At 51.8% G+C, this 24,358-nt stretch overlaps 1 protein-coding gene across 1 annotated transcript; it reads right to left on the bottom strand.

The window, feature by feature from the left end:
- Positions 1-6,349: 6,349 nt before the first annotated feature.
- SYPL2 (synaptophysin like 2) lies at positions 6,350-22,671 on the bottom strand. The gene is made up of 6 exons (XM_054026266.1): positions 22,443-22,671; positions 22,272-22,343; positions 17,034-17,158; positions 11,694-11,895; positions 10,624-10,815; positions 6,350-9,803 (listed from the first exon to the last, which is right to left on the bottom strand). The coding sequence occupies exons 1-6, from the start codon at positions 22,488-22,490 to the stop codon at positions 9,675-9,677; spliced, it is 768 nt and encodes a 255-aa protein (XP_053882241.1). The 5' UTR covers positions 22,491-22,671; the 3' UTR covers positions 6,350-9,674.
- Between the last annotated feature and the right edge of the window lie 1,687 nt (positions 22,672-24,358).

The following is a 24,358-nucleotide window of genomic DNA, read 5'->3' as shown; positions in this document are numbered from 1 at the left end:
CACCGCCGCGGGAGCGCGCGCCCCCCGCCGCCCTCCCGGGGCGGCCCACGCGCAGGCGCGCCGCGCATCCTGGGAAGTGTAGTCCTCTGCGCCCGGGGCTGGGGGGCACGGCCCCGACGGGGGAGGGCGGCTCTGCGCAGGCGCGCAGCTGCGGGCACCACACAGCCGCCACCCCGCGGAGACTGGGGGTTGCTGGCTTCGGGGCCGGGACGCCTGGGTTCTCTCCATGCCCTCTGTGGGGGGGGGCACTGGGAGCCGGGACGCCTGGGTTCCCTCTCTGCCCTCGGGGGGAGGGGCACTGGGAGCCTGGATGCCTGGGTTCTAGCTCTGCCCTCGAGGGGAGGGGCACTGGGAGCTCGGACGCCAGGCTTCTGTTTAAGGTTGACCAGATAGCAACTGTGAAAAATCAGGGCATGGGGTGTGGGAAACAGGCACGTATATAAGGAAAAGCCCCGAATATTGGGACTGTCCCTATAAAATCAGGACAGCTGGTCACCCTATTCTGTGTCCAGCTCTGCCTGGGCTCCCTCCACTGGAGGGAGTTTCACCCTCAACATTTCTACAGCACAAAAGTTATCTAGAGAGTCGTAATAGCCTCTGGGGTTTCCATAGGGCCTTACATAGCACAAGGATCACTGATGCTGTACAGACTGTTTCTACTGGGGGGGAGGGAGTGATTCCTCACCTACCTCTGAAGTGCAGGGGGTTATGGCACAGCTAGGATAACCAGATGTCCCGATTTTATAGGGACAGTCCCGATTTTGGGGTCTTTTTCTTATATAGGCTCCTATTACTCCCCACCCCCGTCCCGATTTTTCACATTTGCTGTCTGGTCATCCTAGGCACAGAGCACAGCAGCTGTCTAACACTGCAGAGCAACACATAAGAATGGACAGAGTGGGTCAGACCAATAGCCCATCTGGCCCAGTATCTATCTAGCTCTTTTCTGAATGCAGTTATACTTTTGGCCTTCACAAAATCCCCTGGCAAAGAGTTTCACAGGTTGACTGTGTGTTGTGTGAAAAAATACTTCCTTTTGTTTGTTTTAAACCTGCTGCCTATGAATTTCATTGGATGACCCCTGGTTCTTGTGTTATGAGGAATAAATAACACTTCCCTGTTCACTTTCTCCACACCAGTGATGATTTTATAGATTTCTAACATATCCCCCCTTAGTCATCTCTTTTCCAAACTGAAGTCACAGTCATTTTAATCTTGCCTCATATGGAAGCTGTTTTCCACATCCCTAATCATTTTTGTTGCCGTTCTCTGTACTTTTTCCAGTTCTAATATACCTTTTTTGAGATGGGGTGATCAGAACTGCATGCACTGTTCAAGGTGTGAGAGTACCATGGATTTATATAGTGACATCATGATATTTACTATCTTGTTATTATGGCCCTACCAAATTCATGGCCATGAAAAACACATCATGGACCATGAAATCTGTATAAGTTTTACCCTAGATTATACAAATTTCATGGGGGAGAACAGCATTTCTCAGATTGGGGGTCTTGACCCAAAAGGGAGTTGTGGGGGGCTCACAAGGTTATTTTAGGGGGGCCGTGGTATTGCCACCCTTACTTCTGCACTGCCTTCAGAGCTGGGCAGCTGGAGAGCGGTGGCTGTTGTCCAGGAGCCCAGCTCTGAAGGTAGCGCCCCACCAGCAGCAGCGCAGAACTAAGGGTGGCAATACCATATGCCATTCTTACTTCTGCGCTGCTGCTGGCGGTGGCGCTGCCTTCAGAGCTGGGCTCCCAGACAACAGCTGCTGCTCTCCAGCTGCTCAGCTCTGAAGGCAGCGCCACCACCAGCAGCAGTGCAGTAAGGGTAGCAGTACCACAACCCCCCAACAATAACCTTGCGACCCCCTCCCACACACACAACTCCTTTTTGGATTAGGACCCCTACAATTACAACACTGTGAAATTTCAGATTTAAATATCTGAAATCATGAAATTTACAATTTTTAAAATCCGATGACCATGAACTTGACCAAAATGGACCATGAATTTGGTAGGGCCCTACTTGTTATCTATCCCTTTCCTAATTCTGTTTGCTTTTTTGACTGCCGCTGCACATTGAGTGGATGTTTTCAGAGAACTATCCATGATGATGCCAATATCTCTTTCTTGAGTAGTAACAGTTAATTTAGACCCCATCATTTTATATGTATAGTTAGGATTATGGTTTCCAATGTGCATTACTTTGTATTCATCAACATTGAATTTCATCTGCCATTTTCTTGCCCAGTTTTGTGAGATCCCTTTGTAACTCTTCGCAGTCTGCTTTGGCCTTAATTGTCTCAAGTAATTTTGAATCATCTGCAAACTTTGCCACCTCACTGTTTACATTTTTTCTAGATCACTTATGAATATATCAAACAACACTGGTTCCAGTATAGATCCTTGGGGAACGCTACTATTTACCTCTCCACTGCAAAAACTGACTGTTTATTCCTACTCTTTGTTTCCTGCTATTTTTGTTACCAGTTACTGGTCCAGGAGAGGATCTTCCCTCTTATCCCATGACTGCTGACTTTGCTTATGAACCTTTGGGGAGGGACCTTGTCAAGGCTTTCTAAAACTCCAAGTATACTATATCTACTGGACCTCCTTCATCCACATGCTTGTTGACCCCCTCAAAGAATTCTAATGGATTGGTGAGACACGATTTCCCTTTGCAAAAGCTGTTTTGACTCTTCCCCAACAAATCACGTTCATCTACTTGTGTGATAATTCTGTTCTTTACTAAAGTTTCAACCAATTTGCCTGGTACTGAAATTAGGCTTATCAGCCTCTAATTGCTGGGATCACCTGTGGAGTCTTTTTAAAAAATTGGCATCACATTAGCTATCCTCCAGTCATCTGGTGCAGAGGCTGATTTAAGCGATAGGTTACATACCACAGTTAATTCTGCAATTTCATATTTGAGTTCCTTCTGGGCCTGGAGACTTACTGTTTAATGTATCAATTTGTTCCAAAACCGAATCTATTGACACCTCAATCTGAGACAGTTCCTCAGATTTGTCACCTAAAAAGAATGGCTCAGGTTTGGGAACCTCCCTCACATCTTACGCAGTGAAGACCGATTCAAAGAATTCATTTAGTTTCCCTGCAGAGGCCTTATCATCCTTGATCTTCCAGTGCCCACTTCTGATGTACTTAAACATTTTTTTGCTGTTAGTTTTTGAGTCTTTTGCTAGTTGCTCTTCAAATTCTTTTTGCCCTGCCTAATTATACTTCTACACTTGGCTGGCCAAAGTTTATGCTCCTTTCTGTTTTCCTCAGTAGAAAACACCACCCAACAGGTTCGGACAGGAAGTGAAGAAGTATCCTGTATCACTGAAAACTGCCAGGGGGAATTGAGGGAGGCAGAAGGTAATGACCCGAGATACAGGGTCTAGCAGTAACCATCCATCAGGATACTGGGGTGACAGAACCGCTGCAGCCTCACCCCACCGCCTAGGATGAGGCCGTAAGAAGCCTGCACCAATATGCCTGAGAAACTCCAGCAGAGCTGGCCTGACTCTCCTGTCATGGTGACAGAGACTCCCTGGGGTCAGCGAGGACTGCAGCCAAGGGGGCCCGCTGGGGCCCTGAAAGCTTTTGTCTGTTACAGTGCCTGTGCTGATCCATTTCTCCCCCTTCCACATGGAAATCAATACAGCCAGCCAGCCGGCATCCGCCAGCCCAGCCTGCAGAATGAGTTCATCCATCACTTTTGCTCCTTTTCTAATGAATATTTTCTCTCCTATAAGGGCTGTTGCTAAGTCTCCAAACGGCGATATTTCTCCGGAATCTGTCACTCCTCTTAGCAGGCTGTGGTGGGGCTGTAATCACAGTGTCCAGATCCTCCTTCCCCCAGAACCCTGCCCCTTCCCATCAGATTACAGAGATAAAAGTCAGTCTCACTGGGGTTCTGCCCACCTGCTTTAGTTCAGCATTTGGTCTGAAGGCCTGGAGAGGATTCAGGCTCTGGGAATACGCCTAGGGGTTGGAAATCTCAGGGCTGGGGGGGAGAAAGGGCCCCACTGCAGCACTGGGGGTACCAGGTTAAACTAAGGACATGTCTACATGAACAGCAGTGCATGGCCCAGCTCTACCAATGCAGCTGCGCTGCTGCAGCGCATCCAGTTAAGACACTCTATGCCAATGGGGGAGAGCTCTCCCCTTGGCATAATAAAACCACTTCCACGAACGGCAGAAGCAACTCTCCTGCTGGCATAGCGCTGTGCACACGAGCACTTGTCGGTGTAACGTATATCGCTCGGGGGGTGATTTATTCACCCTCCTGGGTGACATAAGTTCTGCTGACATAGGCTGTAGTGCAGACATAGCCTAAGACAGTGGGAGCTGTGCAGAGACCAGATTCTCCTAGCTGTAATCACAGCCTCTTGCATCATTAGCACTTTGCATAGTTCATTATCCTGCACAGCTCAGGGCTGGTCTACACTGGCAACGCTAAAGCGCTGCCACGGCAGTGCTTTAACGTGCCTTGTGTGGTCGCGGAGCAGCAGCGCTTTAAAAAAAATGCCTCCACGAAGGTTCATTTCCTCTGTGTTCAAAGATGAGCCTCTTAAGCACTAGTAATTGAGGGAGATTTGGGGTGTTGTTGCACTAGAACCCTAGTAGATCAGGCAGAGAGCGAGGGCCATTGCAAATGCCCTTAAAATGAATCCACATGGCAGTCACTGACTGCAGAGTCCCTACTGCACATGGAGCCAAGGCTGTAAGGCCCAACTCTCACTGGTTGCAGGGCAGCAACCTACACCAGCACTGAATACGATTTAGAGGGAGGAATTTGGGTGTGAGCCCTGAGCCTTGTTTGGAAGGATGCTCCACAAGAAAGCCGCTGTGCTTTTAGCACTCAATTTCCACAGGAGACCGCATCCCCTTCTTTAGCACTGCCACACCCATCCCCTCTGTGTCTAGCACCCTTTCATCCTGGCTTCAGCCTAACACTACACCCAAAGATCCTGGCAACAAAGAGCTTGGGCCAGTTTCTGATCTAAATTACACTGGTGTAAATCCAAAGTGACTCTGTCCAAGTCGGTGGAGTTCCTGTGGATTTTTTCCAGTATAACCTAGATCACAATCCAGCTGCTCCTCTTTCTAGGTGCCATGTACACTGCTGAGATGTACATAGTAACATGATGAAGCAATGACCATCCCACCCTCACAGCCTTTTCCCTTGGTGCTCACGCTGAGCCGTGGGGCGCCCTGAGGCTGGGATCAGCCCAGAAGCATTTTCTCCCATGTTTTCAAAGGCAGGGAAGCATTTTGCCCTGCCTGATTGGCACTTGCCTGTGGGCAAAGAATGGTGCAGCAGCTTGTTGGGGCTAATATGACCCCAACCTATCTGCCTCGTGGGATTTGCTCTGCCCTTAACAGATGGTGATTTTCCCTTTCTGGGGCGTTCCTGGTTGTATGGTTCTGCTAACATGATTGGTCAGACATAACAATCAAAGCAAGGGCTTTCCCCCCTTGATCCTTGGGACATGTTGTGATGGGTGAGATGGCAGTGTATTCCCAGGCCAGGTCAGTGGGGATGGTGCGACTCTGGCATACGGGTGGCTATGGCTGCGTACAATATGCCCTCCCTGCCTGGATGCTATGGGCAATAGAACAAGTGGCGTTCAGGGGGTAGAGTCAGCGGGGAGACACTGATCAGAGATGCAGAGATGACACTGCTGCAACAAATAGCAAAGCTGTATTAGGTTACCTAAGCACCTGCCCTGGAGGCGAGTGCAGGCATGTTCCCTTGGGGCAAGGGAGGCAGCCAGCCCAGCAGCATACCCACCCCTTCCCTGGAGTAATGCAGGGCCCATCACAGGTATGGCCACTGCACTCCACCCCACCCTGGGAGATGTGGGGGCCACAGGCTATCATCAGCACCTGCTGCTGAGTGGATGTCAAGCTGGGTCCTAGCTGCTGATGCAAACATGGCTTTGTGTCCTCAGTGGCCTAGTGCCAGCACCTCCCAAGCCGCTGGGTGGAACAAGGTCTGAATTTGCTCTCCTCCGATTCAGGGGGGAGAGAGAGAGAGCCAAGTGCAGGCAACAGCTTGCTTGTGCTAACAACTCCCCTTTCAGGAGTTTGAACCCACGGCCCTCAGATCCAACAGCACAGGCCTGCAGCTCTCCAGCTAGGGGAGCATCGGCTGGCAGTAATAGAAGGCTGTTATCTATCTGGACTAGCTCCTCAAGGCTCACCACACGTTGCAAGCGTGACGGCTGTAGGAGCCGAGAAGTGGCTTGCTAGTACCGTGACACAAAGCAGGGTAGAGAGCGGCTGTTGGAGATGGGTGGGGAGCGCAAAGGAAACCGGCCCGGAGTGGCACCTTGTTGTAGCAAACCCTCACGGCACTTTTATTCAGAGTCATAACAACAAGCACCAGAAAACCATGCAATGTAATCCCGGGCCGGGCCTGGCCAGGGGAGGCCGAAGGGGCTGCTGGAAAGCAGCCAGTCAGTGCCAGGGCACACACAGCAGAGCTCGGGATTGGGCCACTGCCCCCCTTCTCAACTCCTGCTGCAATTGGTTGCTTTAACAGTGTCCAAAAGGGTTAAAGAGCAATTGCCTCCTCCCCCGCCCCGTGACCCCTCTCCCTGCAGAGTCACACACATTCAGGGCCCTTTGCTGGCACCAGGCCTACCTCCACCTCCAGTCAAGAGATTCTACAGGAAAACGCAAAGCCAGCACAGCTAAGGTTGGTCCCTCCCGCTCCGCCTAACCCCAGGATCCCTCCTCTGGGATCTCTGTCATGGGGCAGGGCCCAGTGAGGAGAGCACATCTCTGGCCTGGAGCCTGCCGCCTGAGCTGGGCAGGGGTTATCCATGCAGGAGGACTGCAGGCTGCCATTGGAGCTGCTCCTAGTGCTGGGCAAAGGGGCAGGTGCCAACCTTAGCACCAAAGCAAAAAAAAAAAACAAGTAATATTTTCTCTCTCCCCTTTCAAATAAATAAACACAGACAGAACACAACAAGCCTCACAGTCGAAATGGTTCCCAGTCCCCGCTTCCCCCCCGAGGGCTGAGGTTACAAAATGCAGAGAAGTGCCCTCTCCTTCCCCTCAGGTTCTGGAGCCATTATTACTAATTAACTGATAAGCAAAATAAAGACCAGGCCATTCCACCGCTGGACTCTTGGAAGATCTGAGCAGCCTCAGTCCCTGCGGTGGCTTATCCACAAAGAGGCCAGACCCTCAGCTAGCGTAAAGCAGCGTCACTTCCTGACTTTAACGGAGCCTAGCAGCTGAGGATTGGCTTCAACTATCCCCCCAAATTAGGAAACAGGGACACAGGCAAAGCAGAAGGAACCAAATGCGGTGGTGGCGCTTTGGTGGGTTGGTTGTCCTGGTACCCTCAGAGCCACCATGGGAGCGTAGAAGTTATCAGACCAGTGGTCCGCCTAGTCTGGGATCCAGCACCAGCTGCTTCAGAGGAAGGTGCAAGAAAACCCATACTGGACAATTAAAGAATAGCCTGGCCACAGGGGAAGCTTCTTCCTGACCCTTGGCTGCTAGTGGTGGTTTATGCCCAGAAACATGAGGGTTTATACCTACCTCTAGGAACTCAAGGACAGGAGAAGTCAGCTGAGGGCCGGCTGGACTGGAAGCCTGGGTGGGGAAGGGGAAGGGGAAGCCGTCCAGCAACAGATTGGTCGATTCTCTTGTCCTGCAGGGCATCCCGTGGCCACAATAAGGATCAGAGCATGTGGCACTGGGGCTGTGATGCAGGGAACTGGGTATCGCAGCTGTGTGGGGCTCAGTCCCCTGCGGTTCTGGGGCAGAGACACCAGAGGGCTCCCTACAACTGGCCAGAGCCTGGCTGCTGTAGAGAGGCGAGAGGTGCTGGCGAGGGGAAATGTACAAAATATGCAGGAATTGGGTCTTTGCTGAACAGAAGGTCCCCAGCTAACAAAGCACCATTAACACCAGTCTCTCCTTCAGCAGAAGGGAGGCACCCCCATCGTGGGGGCGGAGGAGGAGAGGGAGAGAGTAAGACCAGAAGAGTCAGCGAGGAGCCTGGATTCCCCGGGCCCCTGAACCAAAGCTCTCGCCTGTCTCTAGGGGAGGCAGTGAGCCCTTTGCAACAGAGCAATGCCCTGAGGCTCAGAGGGGTTTACAGAGTTCAGGGCACTCAGGCACCTGCTGAACAAGCCCCTTCTCCGAGAACAAAGCAGGGCTGTCTTTGGGACCAGGGATGCTACGCTACCATTCTGCCCAGCGGCTCCGGTAGCACAGAGCACCTTGGGGGGTCAGAGATTACAATGCCAACGGGCTCGGGGCCAGCTGCCTAGTGCCCCAGTGGCCGGGGGGATGATAGTACTGTTCAGGGGTTCTGTCACCAATCAGTGTTGCCGGGCTCCAGGGACAGGACTAGTAGGAGCAGCTGGTGTAGTGCCAGTGGGGTAAGGGGACAGCATTACTACTGCAGGCAAGGAGACTGACGATGATCTGAACACTCTGTTTGGACAAAGCTTCCCTTCTGCTTGTGCCGGTGTCAGCACAGCTCAGCCCTGGGTCCTTCCGCCTAGGACCTAAGGTCATGAACTCGGCTAGTGGATCCTCCACTAGGCTGCGAGAAAAGTCTCCTAGGAGCCAAGCAAAGCTCTCTGGCTCAGGGCACTGGAGAGGGTCAGTCCCCTGCTGCTGCCCCTCGGGGAGCTGATGGAGCAGACACTCACATACACTCGGAGGTTTTATAAGGAGGGATCGGAGGAATCTGGGGCTGCTCCTCAGCTGTAGGACATGGAGGGGACGAGCACCAAGAGCTGCTAAAAGGGCTGCCTTGGGCAGAGGAACGATCTGGAGATCTGAGTAAGGAATCGCCCACCCCCTGCATTGCCCGTGTGTGCGATCAGAGATGGGAAAGCTCTCCTAGAGCACTGTCCGGCAAAGGCAGGATCACACCCCCGTGTCAAGTTGCAGTTACACTAGATTATCTGGCCTAATGCGTGGTCTCCCACTGAGCCAAACTGGAGTTCAAGAGCAGCTGAAAACCCTCCATCAGCTTCCTCCAGGACATACCCAATGCTGCAGGCAGAAGGGAAGAGGAGAAATATACCGGCCTTCTCCTCCCAGGAGCAAGAAACAGCATATTCTCCACCTTCCCTTTCTGCATCTTAGTCTGTCTCCCTTGTTCCTAGTCAAGTAGGGGATAGGTCTGAGACAGCCTCTGCCTTTCCATGGTTGGGCAGTAGGGGGTGCTCTTGCATGAGGGGTGGTCCTGTAGTGCCCCAGTCTCAGGTCTCCCCAGAGCATCCACTCTCACCTGCAAGTGACTCCATACCCCATCTTGTGGCTTCTAAACTCCTGATTGGTTTAGGCTCATCACAGCAACTGTGAAGAGCAATTCCACACAGTCGCAGGCTCGGGGGCCAGGAACGCAGAATCAAATAAATTACACTTATTAACAAAATTAATAAACCCTGCTACCAGAACCTTGGAGTCTGCAACGAGTTATGTATACCTGGGACCGAGCCAGGACTCCCGCCTGCCAGTCACTCATAGGCGGGCATCCCAGAATGCTCAGGAGAGATGCCAACATGAAGATGGAGCTTGCACAGAACGCAGTCCCACAGCGCTGGGATGAAGGCATGTATGTGACAAGGTACCGGCTGTCCAGGATGGGAGGAGGTCTCGAGGGGGGCGGGCAGGCTGAGAGGGTCTTTATTGCTTGTCGATGGCTCCCTGTTCAGCAGAGTTCTCCTTGTTGGTGGTCTGCGCATGCCATGAGGTCTCTTTAAACACAAACCAGCAGTTTCCAGCCCACAGGATAAAATTGATGAAGCCAAAGAGCTAGGGGAGAGTCAGAGAGAGCAAAGGCACAATTACCATCAATGCACTCACAGCAAGGCCTCCCAGCCTCAGGCGGGTGCGTGCGTCCGGCCGTGCACACCCTGCTACTGGGTGGAATCAGAATGGCTCGGCTATCTGCTGCATGGCCCCCCGGTGGCTCAAAGGATATAAGGCTGCCTACTGCTACAGCTCACAGAGGCCTAGAGGCTATGCAGACTTGGCAAAATCCCCTCAACTCTTCAACTGCTGCCTCTGCCCCTGTTCCGGTGCTGAAGAAGTAGCCAAGTCACTCAGAGCGCACACATTCACTCCCAATGACTGCCTCTCAGGGCAATTCACTCAGTACAGAGACAGCACCCAATGCACCACTGACACCAGGGTGTCTGAGCAGTTCCTGGCACCCTGACTGCCCTTGGTGCACTGGTTAAGCTACAGCACCATGTGGCCATCCATCTCCCCTAGGTGCAGGCAGTCCATGTACAGAGGCCGATGGGCCTGGTCCAGCTCTGGCTCACAGAGCTGTGTGCTGGAGCTCAGCCAGTAGCAGCTCATAGTCCCTGGATCAAACCCCAGTGCTGATAACGCCTCCTACCCCACCCAGGGCATGGCATAGCCCAAGAGGAGTCTCCACCAGCGCTCTACTCCAGTTTTGTGGTCACAGGCTTTGCAGCTTGTGGACCAAATGCTGAGCTGGTGTAAATGGGCCGTTCATTTCAACAGAGCACAGCCCATTTACACCAGGTGTAAATCTGGCCGAATGGGTCCCCTGCCCCCTTTGCCTGCACACAGCTGTGGTGCTGGCTTCGCTGCGGGCTCTTACCACGGAGATGTTGGCCAGCCCCATGGCTGGCGTGGCCCCGGCGTTGCACACCGCCTGCTTGAGATGGCACACGGACATGGCGGCGATGAGACTGGACGGCCGCGTGGCCCCCTTCACATCTGACAGGCCTTTGCCCCAGGCTGCAGCTGCCACCAGCCAGAAGAAGGTGAAGGAGACGCTCACGCAGAAATCCTGGGGGCGGAAGGAAGGAAACGTCATGCTGGTTCTGGCACTGTGCGCAGCAGGGCTCCTCTCACTCTCCCCAGCCCCAGGCATGGAGATGGGAACGCTATTCTGGCTCCAGGACCTCCAGCCCACCTGGCCTATGCTGCCTCCCAACATCACCTGCCCAGGGACCAACCCCCCAGCTCTGCCCCAGCCCCTCTGGCTGGCAGACTAGGGCAGACTCCAAAAGATCTAGGCCCAATGCTCCAGAAAGGCCCCTAAATTCCCCGGAGGGTCCCACAAGTGTCCCAGCCCCTCCCCTGATCTTTGATAAGCAAAGGGGTTTAGGACCGCCTGGCTTGCACTTCACAGCTTCAGTCTGCCCTTGCTGCCTGCATCTAATGCCTCCCTTTCTTGACCTGAAGCCCCAGGCACCAAACAGACATCCTGCTACATCCCAGCGCAGGACTTGCAGCCTTCATCTGCGAGCCCCAGCTCTGAAACTGCCTTCAGCCTTCGCACCTAGCACCCAGAGCTGAAGGCTCAATCACTTGGCTGCTGACCCTGTCTGGGATTAGGGGGAAGGTGCCTGCTATGGGTCAGCTCCGTGACAGCACCACAGGGAGAGAGCTCCCAGGCTGGAAGGGGTTGCGGGGACAGAATGATAGCTCGGTGGTGGCGGAAGCCCTCAGATGCTCAGCTCTGCCTTCCCAGACTTCCCTTCCCGAGAAATGGGAAGTGACTTGCCCAAGGCCCCATGGCGAGTCAGTGGAGGAGCCAGAAATCAGACCCAGGAAACCTAACTCCCAGCCCTGTGCTCTGGCACAGGTTCTTTAGAGCAAGCCCTGCAGCTGTAAGAGCCACCAAACAAACCCCAGCCCTGGGGGCTACAGCAGGGATCTCACCGCAAAGGGAAGCCTCTTGTTCTCTGTGTAAAGGGAGTGAAATCGCAGGTAGATCACCAGGGCTGCCATACTGTAGAGGAAGGAGAAGACTCCCAGGGTCACGAAGAACTCGGAGGGGGCCGAGAAGTCCCCCATGAGATGCAGAGTCCTTTTAGTGGTGTTGCCCTCGCAGACAGGCATCTCAAAGGGAATCCTGGATAACCTGCCCACAGAGAAAGGGGTGGGGAGAGAGACGCATTTAGCAGGGAGGAAGGTGAGACCTCCATCGGCCCTCTTGGGTAAAAGGAGCCAGCCTATCTGAAGGCTGGGATTGGTGGGCAGAGCCTTGGAAGGCCTACCCCCTCAGATGGGGTGGACTGAGTATGGGGGACAAAAGCCAACAGGATTGGTGGTGCAGGTCATGGGATAAAACCAGCGATGCAGAGGGAGACACTGAGCAGAGAACCCTACAGAGCACCTGCTGCCCAGCAGTCCAAGGAGTTAGTGGATGGCACCCATAGAAACCCTGCCTGGATGTGTGAATGGACAAGGGCCTGAAAAAAGGTCTCATAGTCACAGAGAAACCCCTGTCCTACTTCTTCCTCCTGGACAGATGGACAGCTGTCTTGGCCTGTCTCTGCAGGAGGTTGATAGTGTGGTCTTGGGGCTGGGGGGTCATGGGCGGGAGTTACCCACAGAGCAAGGACAGCACGGGCAGTGGCAGGGTAAGATCCCCACACTTCAGCCTACCAACATGCCTCATCCCTTCTGGGGCTTGACCTACACCAGTAGCCCTGCCCATGGCTGTATAAATGCCGGTGTCTGGTCTACACTTGTGCTACCCCTGGATGATTTGATAGTGTAGACATACTCTAGGAGTGAGTTCAGATTCCACAGCAGTCAGTCCTTGGCCACTCTGTCTATCTGGGTTTCCATAAGGTTGCCCACCACCATGGTATCCAACCACCTCTCTGCTAAGGCTACCAGCAGTGGGGCTGATTCATGCCAGTAACAGAAAGGATTTTGTGACTTGTCACTTCAGTTCTGGTATGACACCCACCCACTCATTTCACCCAGGCTGCTAAGATCCATCAGATGGCACCAGCATTCCAATTCTGTACGCTCTGATTAGACTGCACCCTGCCCAGACAGTGAGATCTCCTTTGTCCATGGCAGTCAAGCCCCATACATAAACAGGTAACTTTCTGTCACCACCTTCCGACGCTGAATATGACACAGCCACCGAGGGGTGAAAAACTTTCTGGCCCAATCATCCCACCCACCAAGTTTGACTTTAAAGGAAAAGAGGGATTTTCTCTTCGACCCGATCCTCTCCCTTCACTCTCATGCAGCTGAATACAACAGCACCAGCCTAGTACCCAAGAACTACAGCTGGAAACTACAGCTGGAAACTACAGCTGGAACTAGAGCCAGGTCAGAACAGGTCTAAATGAGCAACGCTCCACTTCGCTCGGCCTGTGTACCTCAGGATGGAGGATGAGGATCTGACCTGGACAGTGAAACTGAGCAGCCTGCTTTCCATTCAGTGAAATGTATCAAGCAAACAGGGACTGTCAAAAGGGGGACATGTTCGCTAGATGCTTAAAACTCTCCCTGTGTTCATCATCTCAGGGTGTGAGTTTGGTGACGCGCCCTTAGCAGACTGGGATGAGAACTCTACTCTTCCATCTTGTGTTCGGAGCTGGGCAGGAGTCTTGCATATGTTGGAGGTCCCTAGAGGAGCTCTGATGGTGCGAGCACTTGTTAAGGAGGAACGGAGATATGCCCAAGGCCTCACCACGCCTTCTTGCCACCTGTCCCTATTGAGCAGGGACAGTCACTGTTATTTCAGTAGCACAGTTCTCCATTTCCCCCCTCTCTGAGCCTCCTAGCAGTGCTCCTAGTCAGATGCATTTCAGTTCAGATCAGAGGTGTGCCTCTATTTATAGCTATCAAATGTTGGCAGGCAGGCCGAGATGTGTGGATAGATATAGCCATGTTCACACTTTTCATACGTTTAGCTTCACAGGCTGGATTTCAATCTAATTCTGGCCTCTTTTCTGCTCACCCGAAAGGCCTTTTTGCTGATCCCTAACAAACGGGACTATTCCTGTGCTCGCTTTGACTTCCTTGCTGCTTGACAACCTTTCTGGCTTTGGGGTGGCTGAGGGATTAACAAATGCCAGCCATAATGGAACAGACCATTGGCTCATCAATGCCAGTACCCAGCAGTGGCCTATACCTGAAACATGAGCTGAAATCTGCAGCAACTTGCCTCCTGACCTCAGCAGCAATCAGGAATGGGGGTGATGGATCCTGCAGTATATTCCCTCTCCCTACTGCACCTCCAAACAGGTGACTGGGGGATATTTTCCAAGGCCTGCTGCCCCTTTTGCAAGTTTACAGCCAATGGAGTAAAGGAACAGCTGTGCAGGATGGGGGGAGGAGCGGGTGATGATGTATGAACACTGTATGTGACCTGGTTGTTGGCTATGGTGGGTTGTTGGGACATTCACTGTCTCTGTACGAGTTGGTTTAGTTTAATAGTAGGACTGACTAGGAAAAAGTAGGAAGGCAACACAATGGCTGCAGATAAGCAACCAGACACTCATTAAAAGAAGATGCCTGAGCTATTTGCTGTGAAGTTGCTATTTCCAGGCTCCAGCCAAGTTACAAGACTTGCTCTGCCAGTACTGGGAGCCAACCAACGAAACAGAAATCAAACAGTTAAAAAGTCTCTCTCTCCCTTGTCAGGGAGGGGCAGATAGACACAGACACCTATTTGAGGGAACTGAAGAAATCAGGCCTTCTAGACTTCCTAGGGAGTGGTGGACCTTAGTTAAGAGATATGAGTGCAGACTGTTTCTTGTTTAATCTTTCTCTCATGTTATGCCTAGGCTCCTACTGTTAAGGCTAAACAATGCTTTGGTGTAAGAAGGCTCTCTGGTTCTTTGTACTAACCACTGCTCACAAGCTCCCGAAGGGATGACCCACTGGTGCTGAACCCACTCGGACCTGTCGGGGTAAGCACGGTAGATACACAAGGTGCTGAAGCACAGGGCCCAGTTTAAGAGTGAGAGAATCATGTAATTCCACCCCCAGGGAAGTAAAGGCATGAGGCCTGACACCTGAAGGGGCACATTCAGCGACACCAGCGAGGGGGTCAGGCGTGCAGCCAGTCTATAGCATAGCACTCAGAATTCACAGATGTGACATTGACACCTGTGAGCTACAAGGGGTTAAAGCAGTCACCTCTGAATTATGACGGTTTTCTCCATACACCCACATTAGCTGATTAAGGAGGATCTCAGAGCCCTCCAACCTACAGAGAATTGAGCAGAGAAACTGCTTGACTGAACAGATCAATGGTTTATTTAGCATCTCATCTCTTAATAGTGACCAGTGCAAGATGCTTTAAGAAAAATACCTTGTTTTAAATGCCGTACCGGGGGGCAGGGCAGGGGGAAGAAGAATTTCTTCCTGACCCAGCTGGTGATCAGCATATGCCCTGAAGCATGAGGACTAAAAGCCCTTCCGGTTATTATCAGAGCTACTATAACTGAAGGTGCTGATCTTATTCATACAAATATCTAATCATTCTTTGAAGCTTTGCTATGCTATTTGCCTCAGATAATAGTGGCACGAATTCCTCTCTTGTGGGAACTGATACCGGGTCTGTTCATGCATTCACCCATACAATGCAGCCTGAAGATATCCAAAAGGTTTCACCTCAGTCATACAGCCTCCCTAGCTTGTCTTGGGCAAAAGATTCCCTATGCTCTGGGGTCTGTGTTTGAAATGCTCTCCTGGATGAAGAGCAAAGGGCTCAGAACAGATCTGTCCATAATGGACTGGCTCTCCCTTGGGTATTCTGTCTCCAGGATATGCTCCCAGTACTTCTGTTAGTCTCAAAGGTGCCACAGGACCCTCTGTTGCTTTTTACAGATTCAGACTAACACGGCTACCCCTCTGATACTGTCTCCAGGAGATGCTCAGAGAGGATACACCTTTAAATACGATGCAGTCAAAGCTATTCAAGCATTGATTAACCCTGCTTTCAAGGTCCCTACGTCACCTAGCAGAGGGCCGAGAAGATGGGCCCATACAGAACACTGCATTCCTGAGTAAATCCCCAGTGAGTGGGTGTCTATGTTACTGGACAAAACATGTTTCAGGGGAGAAAGAAAAAAATATAATAAACAAAACACACGACCTGCAGGCACTCACGTGAGAAAGCATGGCCCAACTCTAGCCTGAGGAGCGGGGTCTGCTCTGCTGAGGCGAGAGGAGATCTGGGCTGGGCTGAGGGGGTGGTTTCTCCATTGGCCATAACCTTATTTACATCTTGTGGCCTGACTGCAGCTCCCTTTTCTACACAAAGGGAGTTTTTCAAACATTGCTAACCCCAGCTCAGCTCCACCGGCAGCAGCAATGCTGGGAGCCTTAGGGAGACAGCTGGCACCATTTTAAGCACCATTTACTCCTCAGAGCAGGTCTAAGACATGCTGATGTCAAAGGACGCAGCTCCACTGACTTCAGTGGAGACAGATCCTCAGTTGGTGTGAATCGGTCTGAGTTACAGTGCTTCAGTGGCCATAGGAGCCTTGCGTAGACAGGGCTTCGGTAGAGCATGGAGAAGGCTGGTAGCTCCTCTCGCTGGCTCTCCCCACTTGTTTATTTAAAAATGCCTTGTTCTCTTTGCAACTAAGCTGGCATAGGAACCAACTTCCCTGCCACACCATAGGATCAGGCAGTGTCCATCTTGTGCCCACTTGCCCCCACTCTTCAGGCATCCAAAGGTCATTTCTTTGGATCCGTTCCTTCGCGGCTTCCTATTTGCAGTTAGTTTGGGGGTAATTAAGATCTATACCAGCCTGCCCTCTCCCCTTCCTTTGCCCACACCCATTGCAGAAGGGGATTTCAAAACCCAAAGGAGAGCCCAAATGGGAGTCATTTTTCAATAGGAGCAGTTAAACAGCCACCCTTCAACTCCCAGACTAAGTTCAATCTGTTTAGGTAGCATTAAAATTAAAGAAAAACCTGCAGTGAGAGTCCTGTTCTGTAAGAAATATCATGCAGCAGTGAGTTCCACTGGTTAACAATACATTGCCTCAAAAAGTATTTCCGTTTTGAAAATGGTAATAAAAGCAAGTCAGAGTGTACTCGTTTGGGAAAAGCACTCATCTGGGAAGCTGGGGGTAGGATATGGGTTCTGGTGCCTTCACAGACCTCTCTCCATTGAGTCAAGTATTGTTGTCAGGACAGTCTGTCTATTCAGATGGATTGATTACCATCTCCAGTGGCATGTAATTCTGGAGAGGAAGCATCCTCTGGGTTAGTCCCAGCAAAGTCCCCCATTACCTGAAAGGGTATCCAAACTGGACAGAGATGGCAGTCATCTCTTTCAGGTCATCATTGCATTTCACAGTAGCCCCTGTCTCCCCACTGAAAGAGCCGCAAGATCCAAAGGCAAAAATGGCGAAGAGCTGGAAGAGAAAAGCAAAAGGTTTTGGAGTCAGAGGGACTCCAGCTGGTGACAGTGAACTAACAACATGCAACAGGCTCTTCTTGGCTCACCACGCCTCCTGAAATTTACAAGATAGCCTCAGTGTTCACAGGTAAATAGTCCTGCGTTTATTTGGGGCATCATCACAATATAACAATGGCGGATCCACACATCATCATCAAGGCAACATCCTCAACAGTTGCAATGTAATGCCATGGTCATATGATATCCCTGTCACCTGGTGCAAGGACCCAGCAGAAAACCCAGTCAGCAAGGTCTTTTCCTTGAGTGATAATGTTTGTAACAAGAAATCAGAACAGGCCGACGCAAGCAAAACATGGAGAACCAGAACCCAGGGCTTCTGAGCACCCCTGTCTCCCAAGCAACTGCTCTTAGAGCACTCCCCTGAGCAGCAGTGCAAGGGGAGGAAAGAGCGGAGCTGGAGTCAATCTCTTCCTCACAGAAGACCAGGCAGTGCTATGACCCAGACAGAGACGGAAGCTGTCTCCGTAGTCCATTCTGGCTAAGGCCCAGTAAGGGGGACAGTCAGTGCCAACTGGGATGGAGGTTCTGTGATATGGAATTGAGCTGAGACCACCACTGGAGAGCCATCACCAGAGCTCTCAGTCATTGCTCCCCTGACCGGGAGCTGGCGAAGCTGGCAGCCTAGCAGTGAAAGTTCTCTAGATCCCAGGAATCGTCTGAGCCAGCCTCTCTTCCCAGTTCGGTTGGTTGGGATTCTACTTGCTATGTTGCATACGAACTCAGTACATACCTTCCTCAGAGAGAACCAGACACGTTTGCAGGGACAATGAGAGGTGCGATCTCAGACTACAACCTCTCTCAGGATGCATGTTCCCCGCCACTGTTATGTGCCCCCAGACTGGTGCTCTCATTTCAGCAGAACTACAGCAGTTTACAGCAGCTGTGGAGCAGGCCCATTGATTCCTACTGAAGACAGAGATGAGGCCCAGAGCAGGGAAGTGACTTGCCCAGGAGCACAAAGGCAGGTAGTAGCAGTGCTGGAAATAGAACCCCAGTGTCTTAACTCCCTGCCCCCGGCTCTAGCAGATCCCAGCACCTCCCAGCTGCACCAGCCCCAGGGAAGGGAACAACAGCACTGCCAGGATGACTCCTATAACTCTCCTTTCTAACAAGGCCTTTTGCAGGTTCCGGGGCTGAGGGGGGTCAGCACAGGAAGAAACCCTAATGGGCAACATGCCAGGTTGGCAGAGGTATTTACACAGCATCCGTTTCTGCTTTGCACCACACCCACCTCCAACTACTAGCTGCTCTAAGAATCACTTAGAAACCAGTAGGTAAGGGCAGAGAATAGCTGCAGCGACTGACATAGGCATCATGGCTTAAAGACAGCAAGAGCTGTCCCACTGCTGGAGACAATGGGACTGATGCCTCCCCCTGGGGCACCTCATGGCACCCGGGGCTCTGCTCACAAAGAAGACACTGTGCCGCACGGGCAGACAGGCCCCACTGACTGCAGCACAGCATCAGGACACCTGAGCGCACAAGGCAGTGAACACGTCACTGGCTCATTAAGCTTCCCCGTTCCAAAGATCTGTCACACCAGCGCTTCCTGTGGGGGCTCCATGGGGTCTGATCCCCACCACTGAACAGCTGACAGCATTAGTAACCGTCCAGCACAGCTGATAGACAGCCCACGCTCTCAGTGATTCCTCCTCCCTGCTGAGCTCCTCTGTTCCATCCCTACCCATCTGTGCCAGCAACACAGGCTGGCCAGGCACCATCCCAAAGATCTCTTCTTACTGGCTCCTTTCCCCACATCGCTCACTGGCCCCCAGTGAGCAGGCCAGCTTGTGTGCACTCCATGAGGCTCTCTGCACTCGCTTGGCAGAGGGAGGTGCACAATGGGCTTGGGGGTGTGTGGAAGGGAACTGCCACAGGCAGAGAAGGGACCTGGATGCTGTCCCACGAGACCTAAAGCTGCACACGGTTCTTCCCCACCCCATTGGCCTCAGTGGGGATTACCTGCCCATGCGGATGGTTGAGCAGGCTCCTTGGTATCTTTGGAAGAGTTTCACCGCAGGGCCACCTGTGCCCTAAAGCCCAGAATCAGCAGTTCAGAAACCTCCCGGAGAATCTTGTGTTTCCAGAACGGCTGATGTGGAGACATGCAGGCAGGTGGCATGGGCAGAAGCAGAGAATCCCTTAAAAGAAAAATCTGTGTTTTCACAAGAACCTCAAACTTCCAGCCTCATTGCAAGATGCAGCCCAATACCCGAATGTCTCTCTCAGAACTGTGAAGCTGAGGGCCTGAGCCTCCGGTAGGATCTTTTTCCTTTAAAGCACCTTTTAATTCGCTTTCTGGGGCTGATGATGGTCAAGGGCCTTTATGCCTCTAAACCAAAATCAGTTTTCAATTACAGGACCAATAAACTGATGTCTTGTTTTCTTTGCCTCCCCGCCCCCTGTAATGAGAGTAATTCATCCATGCAGGAAACGGTTACGAGTCTCAAATGACATTTCCTGTTCTTGGTTCTGAGTTGAATTTCTCTTTCTCTTCCACTGGCATGGTGGGGGAAAGATGAATGTGGCTTCTGAATAGTTTTCTGGTAACTCATGCAGAAACACTCAGCTCTGGTTAAGTTCATGCACCCTGAACTCTGGCTCCCATGAGCGACAGGAAGAGAAAACAACTCTCTGTGTGTGTGTGTACGGGAAGGAGAATGAAAACATAGGCTGAACAGACTGAAGGGTTCCCACTTCAGTCCTTTATAGATGATCTATGTAACCAAATCCTGAACAGACAGAGAATCACAGCAGTCAGGGCAGAGGAGGACTTGTATCGCCTTGTCCATTCTCAGCCAGTGCGGGACTGTTCCGTTCTGTATAGTCCCAAGTACTTTGCCCAGCCTAATTTTAAATGTGTCTCCCACCATTTTACTTGAGACTTTATACCACAAAGAACTCTTTGAGCCAGATGCTCAAAGGTATTTAGGCTCCTAACTTCCACTGACAGCGTAAATACCTTTGAGGATCTTGGCCTTTGTTACCCCTTGTTTTCCTGCATTCAGCTTAAGTTTCTTTGTTCAGTGTTAGAGTGTTCCTCCTAGTTATGCCCCTTCGAACCGCTCTGTATAATTTCTTTCCCTCCCTGGGATTTAAACCCTTTTGCTACTATTGGTTGGAGGCCTGATTCTGCAGCATGCTGAAGCACTTTCCATTCCAATTGATTTCCATGAGAATTCCGGATACTCAGCACCTCTCAGATGTGGCTAAGTGAGAAGCGAGGCCAATGTTTGAGAGACCGGCCACTGATTTTGGATGCCTCTATTTCAGGGTGTTTGACTTGAGACATGTTGAATTTTCAGAGGTGCTGCGCACTAGCAGCTCCCGTTGACTTTAGTCGGGACTGCAGGCACTCAGCACCTCTGAAAATCCGGCTCCCAGTGTCTCAGGTTAGGCTTCCAAAAACAGAGGGATCCAAAACCGGAGCTACTTTGGGAAGGTGTGAGCCTAGAGGTGTGCACCCAAAGTAAACAGAGTCACAAACAGCTTCTCAGAGGATGTGTGGGTGAGGGGCTGGGATGTGGGGCGGGACAAGCAATGTGGGTCTATTCCTAGCCCTGCCAGTGACCTTGGGCAAATCACCTCCCCTGTCTGGTTCACTCTCCCCAGCTGTAAAACAGGGGTCATGACACTCCCTTATCTTTGTGAAGTGATTTCCGGATGAAGAGAGCTACAGGCGAGCCGAATGCTGAATACATGGCACACCATATACCAAGTACAGGCTCCCCTGGATCCTGGCAGATCAAGAGTGTGACCTGCCCACCACGAACACTTGCTGAACAGTTCCGTCACTACATGGAGGCATGAAACAAATGCAGTACCCTTGATGTGCCATGAGATACGCTAGTGCTGCAGTTCCTCATTCAGACAGAAGGCCTTTTAAACAGTTCCCTTTCCAAACTTTATAATCATAATTGGTGGTATTCAGAACACCAACACTGCATTCTTCTATGGCCTGATTACTTCACAATGGCCTTGGCGAAACGCTGCTGAGAAGGGGGTGCATATCTTCACTGGATGGATGGGTATGTTGAGGCTCATGGGGGGTGAAATGACTTGCCCAAGATCACATGAGAGTCAGTAGGAATAGAACCCAGGAGTCCTGGCTCTCAGCATCCTGCCCTAGACAACAGTTCTTTCCTTTAACAATGTCAGTACATATAAAGCTCTCTTGACAATGCCTTACACATTCAGAGTGGAGCCTGACTCCGACCTATAAAACAGTGGTTCTCAAACTTCTGTATTGGTGACCCCTTTCACATAGCAAGCCTCTGAGTGTGACCCCCTCCTTATAAATTAAAAAACACCTTTTTGTGTATTTAACACCATTATAAATGCTGGAGGCAAAGCAGGGTTTGGGATGGAGGCTGGCAGCTCGTGAGCCCCCATGTAATAACCTCACAACCCCCTGGGGGGTCCCAACCCCATTTGAGAACCCCTGCTATAAAACAATTGTAACTTTGCCCTGGGAACACAGGTTCTTTCAACAGTGCTGTAGCAGACAATTCCAGCTATTACCACCTGATTCGGTGATCGGAGAAAGTGGCAGAAGGCTGTTCTATAACAGATCTATTCCGAGAGGGGATGGGGGTTCCCACACACTCAGCCCCAAGTACTGGGGTCCAAATATGTGCAGGACTCCAATCTCTCCCACGGGAGGCAGGAGAGGAGAGTTCAAGTGAGCTGGGGGACCGCGGAGGCCTGGTATGTGCAGGATCAGAGCTCTGGAAAGGTTAAACCACTGCAGCCAGCTTTCCCCCCCCCCCCCCCCAGAGTGAAACGTGAGCAGGGCTAAGGCCAGTTCCCATACCCCTCCCCATAAACGCAGGCCTTCCTTGCACATAGAAGGGCTGCCTGGGAGGGGCACCGCATGCCCAGCTCCTTCCCTCCTCTAACCCTACCCTACCCCATACCCCACTCACCAAGAACTCGCCCCCGAAAAGAGCACCCCCCCCCCAGTGCAGCCAGCCAGCGAGCGCTGCGTTGCTTTGCGGGAACGTCACTCACTGGTACCGAAATAGAAAGAGCCTCTATAGCAAACTCACCCACTGCAGCACCTTAATGAAGCCCAGGGGCTCCTCCAGGCGGCCCCAGCGCAGCCCGAAGAGCCGCCGGCCCTGCAGGGGAGAGACAAGGGCGGGGAGCCACGGTCAGCCAAGCCCCGGGAGGAGTAGGGAGAGGCAGAGAAAGGGGACAGGAGAGGGAGTGGGCGGTACCTGCTGCCCGGGCTCCTTGTCGCCAGCCGAGGCGGTGGGCTCGGACATGTTCAGGCTGCGGACAGGGCTGGCCGATGCGTGTGTCGCCAGGCGGAACGCACCCTTTCAGGGCGATGGGCTGCGGGGAGGAGGGCTGGGGGTGAGCCCAGGCGCAGAGGGGGCTGTCCGGGGGGCGCTGCTCCGGGGCTGCCGCCGGCGGCTGCTGCCTCCTGCGCTTCGCCCTGCACAAACCCGCGATTCAAACTTCTGTCAAACTCGCAGCGAAACTTCGCGGAGTCACGTGGAGACCAAAACCCAGCCCCCGCCTGTCCCTATGCTGGGGGCACCGGCGCCCCCTGTCCGCAGCCGCGGCACTGCCGGAGTGTCCGGGACATTGCCAGGCTGGGGGGCTGACGCCAGGAGCACGCGGCTAAGGATGGGGGGTGGGGTCCCTTGCCCTAAATTCCCCCGATAACTAATGAAAATCAGGGACAGGCACGAACCCATGAGCTAGGATGAACCATTTTCTCTAATGCACAATAATTAATAATCGATTATTAGTGAATTTAGCGTAGCAAACCAGGCTGGTTTAACCAGCATGAATAGCCACCCCGAATAGATACAAGCAGCGCCATGGTTCTGTCTCTCCCCACCTCTCCTAGGGGCTGGGCACTAAAGCAAACACATGGTAAAGTTTCCCCACCGACCCCCAGGTAGTTTGCAAGTGCATTTGTCACCCTCAAGCCCCTTGTGCACATACTCACCTGGTGCTGGACACACAGGAATTCTAAATTCATTAATACCAGTTAGCAGTACTTTCCAGCTTTCCTGTATCGCTCATCTAGCTGCCTGCTACATGCCTACCCTACCACTGCAGTCTGAGCACCTTCGAAGTTCCAGAGGAGGGTCTCCGGTGCCTTTACCTAGGGCCAAACGCTAGCTCTGCCATTGTTCAGGTTCAGGAGCCCTTACTGTTTAAAGGACAACTCTTCTAAATGCTCTAAAATCTGCATGCTTACTCGCATTGCCTTGTAATTTGGCGTGCTTCGTGGGACCGCAGGGTAGAATCAACTGCTCCAAAATTGGGCTCATTTGAGAATGGGGTTCCCAAGATACAGCACACCCCTACACAAAAGTATTTCTTAAGGTTGACACATTCTGCCATTTTTTGCTCAGACCTGGGGCTCAAAATGATCTCAGGATCAACATTCATCCCAGCTAGTGCATGGCATTCACAGCCCCTTTGGGGAAGCAATATTGAAAACATTATTCAAAAAAGGAGTTAAACTCACTGGATAGGCGAGAACCTAACACTCACATGCTGAACAGATTACAGTGCACATGTGAAGAAAGACTAGCCAAGAGAGCTGCTAGCCTTCATATAGCCTCAGGGAGCATGGCCATTGAAAACTGACTAACATGCAGGCACTTTAAGTTTGAAATCTACTCTTATCAGAAATCTCAGAGTGAAATTCACATCTCTCCAGGGTTGTTCCTTTGTTTTTTAATCATTATTATTGTTTTGGAGAAATGTAATCTGAGCAGATCAGATAATTCAGAAGGCACTCAAACTATGTGAATGGTTGGTGGAGGGAAGCAGGAACTAGAGGCAGAAGAGTGGGTGGGAAAAGGGGTTTGGGTCTGCAGGAAGGGAGAAGGCTAAATGGGAATGGGCAGGAGGAGAGGAGAATGGGGGAGGAAGGGATAGTAAAGAAGAAACGCACCACTTTCCTCTCACAGGCTTAAAGTTACTGTAACCACCACATGATAAAACTCTCAAAAAATGTAGGATATAGACCACATCTGTGATTTCTCTCAGCAACTATACACTGCAAACATTTAAAAGAATGATCATTATCTTCAATGCACTATAAAAAAGTGTACACATATGGGAGTGGAGAAGAGCACTTAGGACTCACACAGCAACTATGGCCTAC

Source organism: Malaclemys terrapin, chromosome 4 (genome assembly GCF_027887155.1).
Source record: "Malaclemys terrapin pileata isolate rMalTer1 chromosome 4, rMalTer1.hap1, whole genome shotgun sequence".
NCBI lineage: Eukaryota > Metazoa > Chordata > Testudines > Emydidae > Malaclemys > Malaclemys terrapin.
The sequence above is the reverse complement of the archived record's forward strand: the minus strand, read 5'-3'. Positions and strand labels throughout refer to the sequence as shown.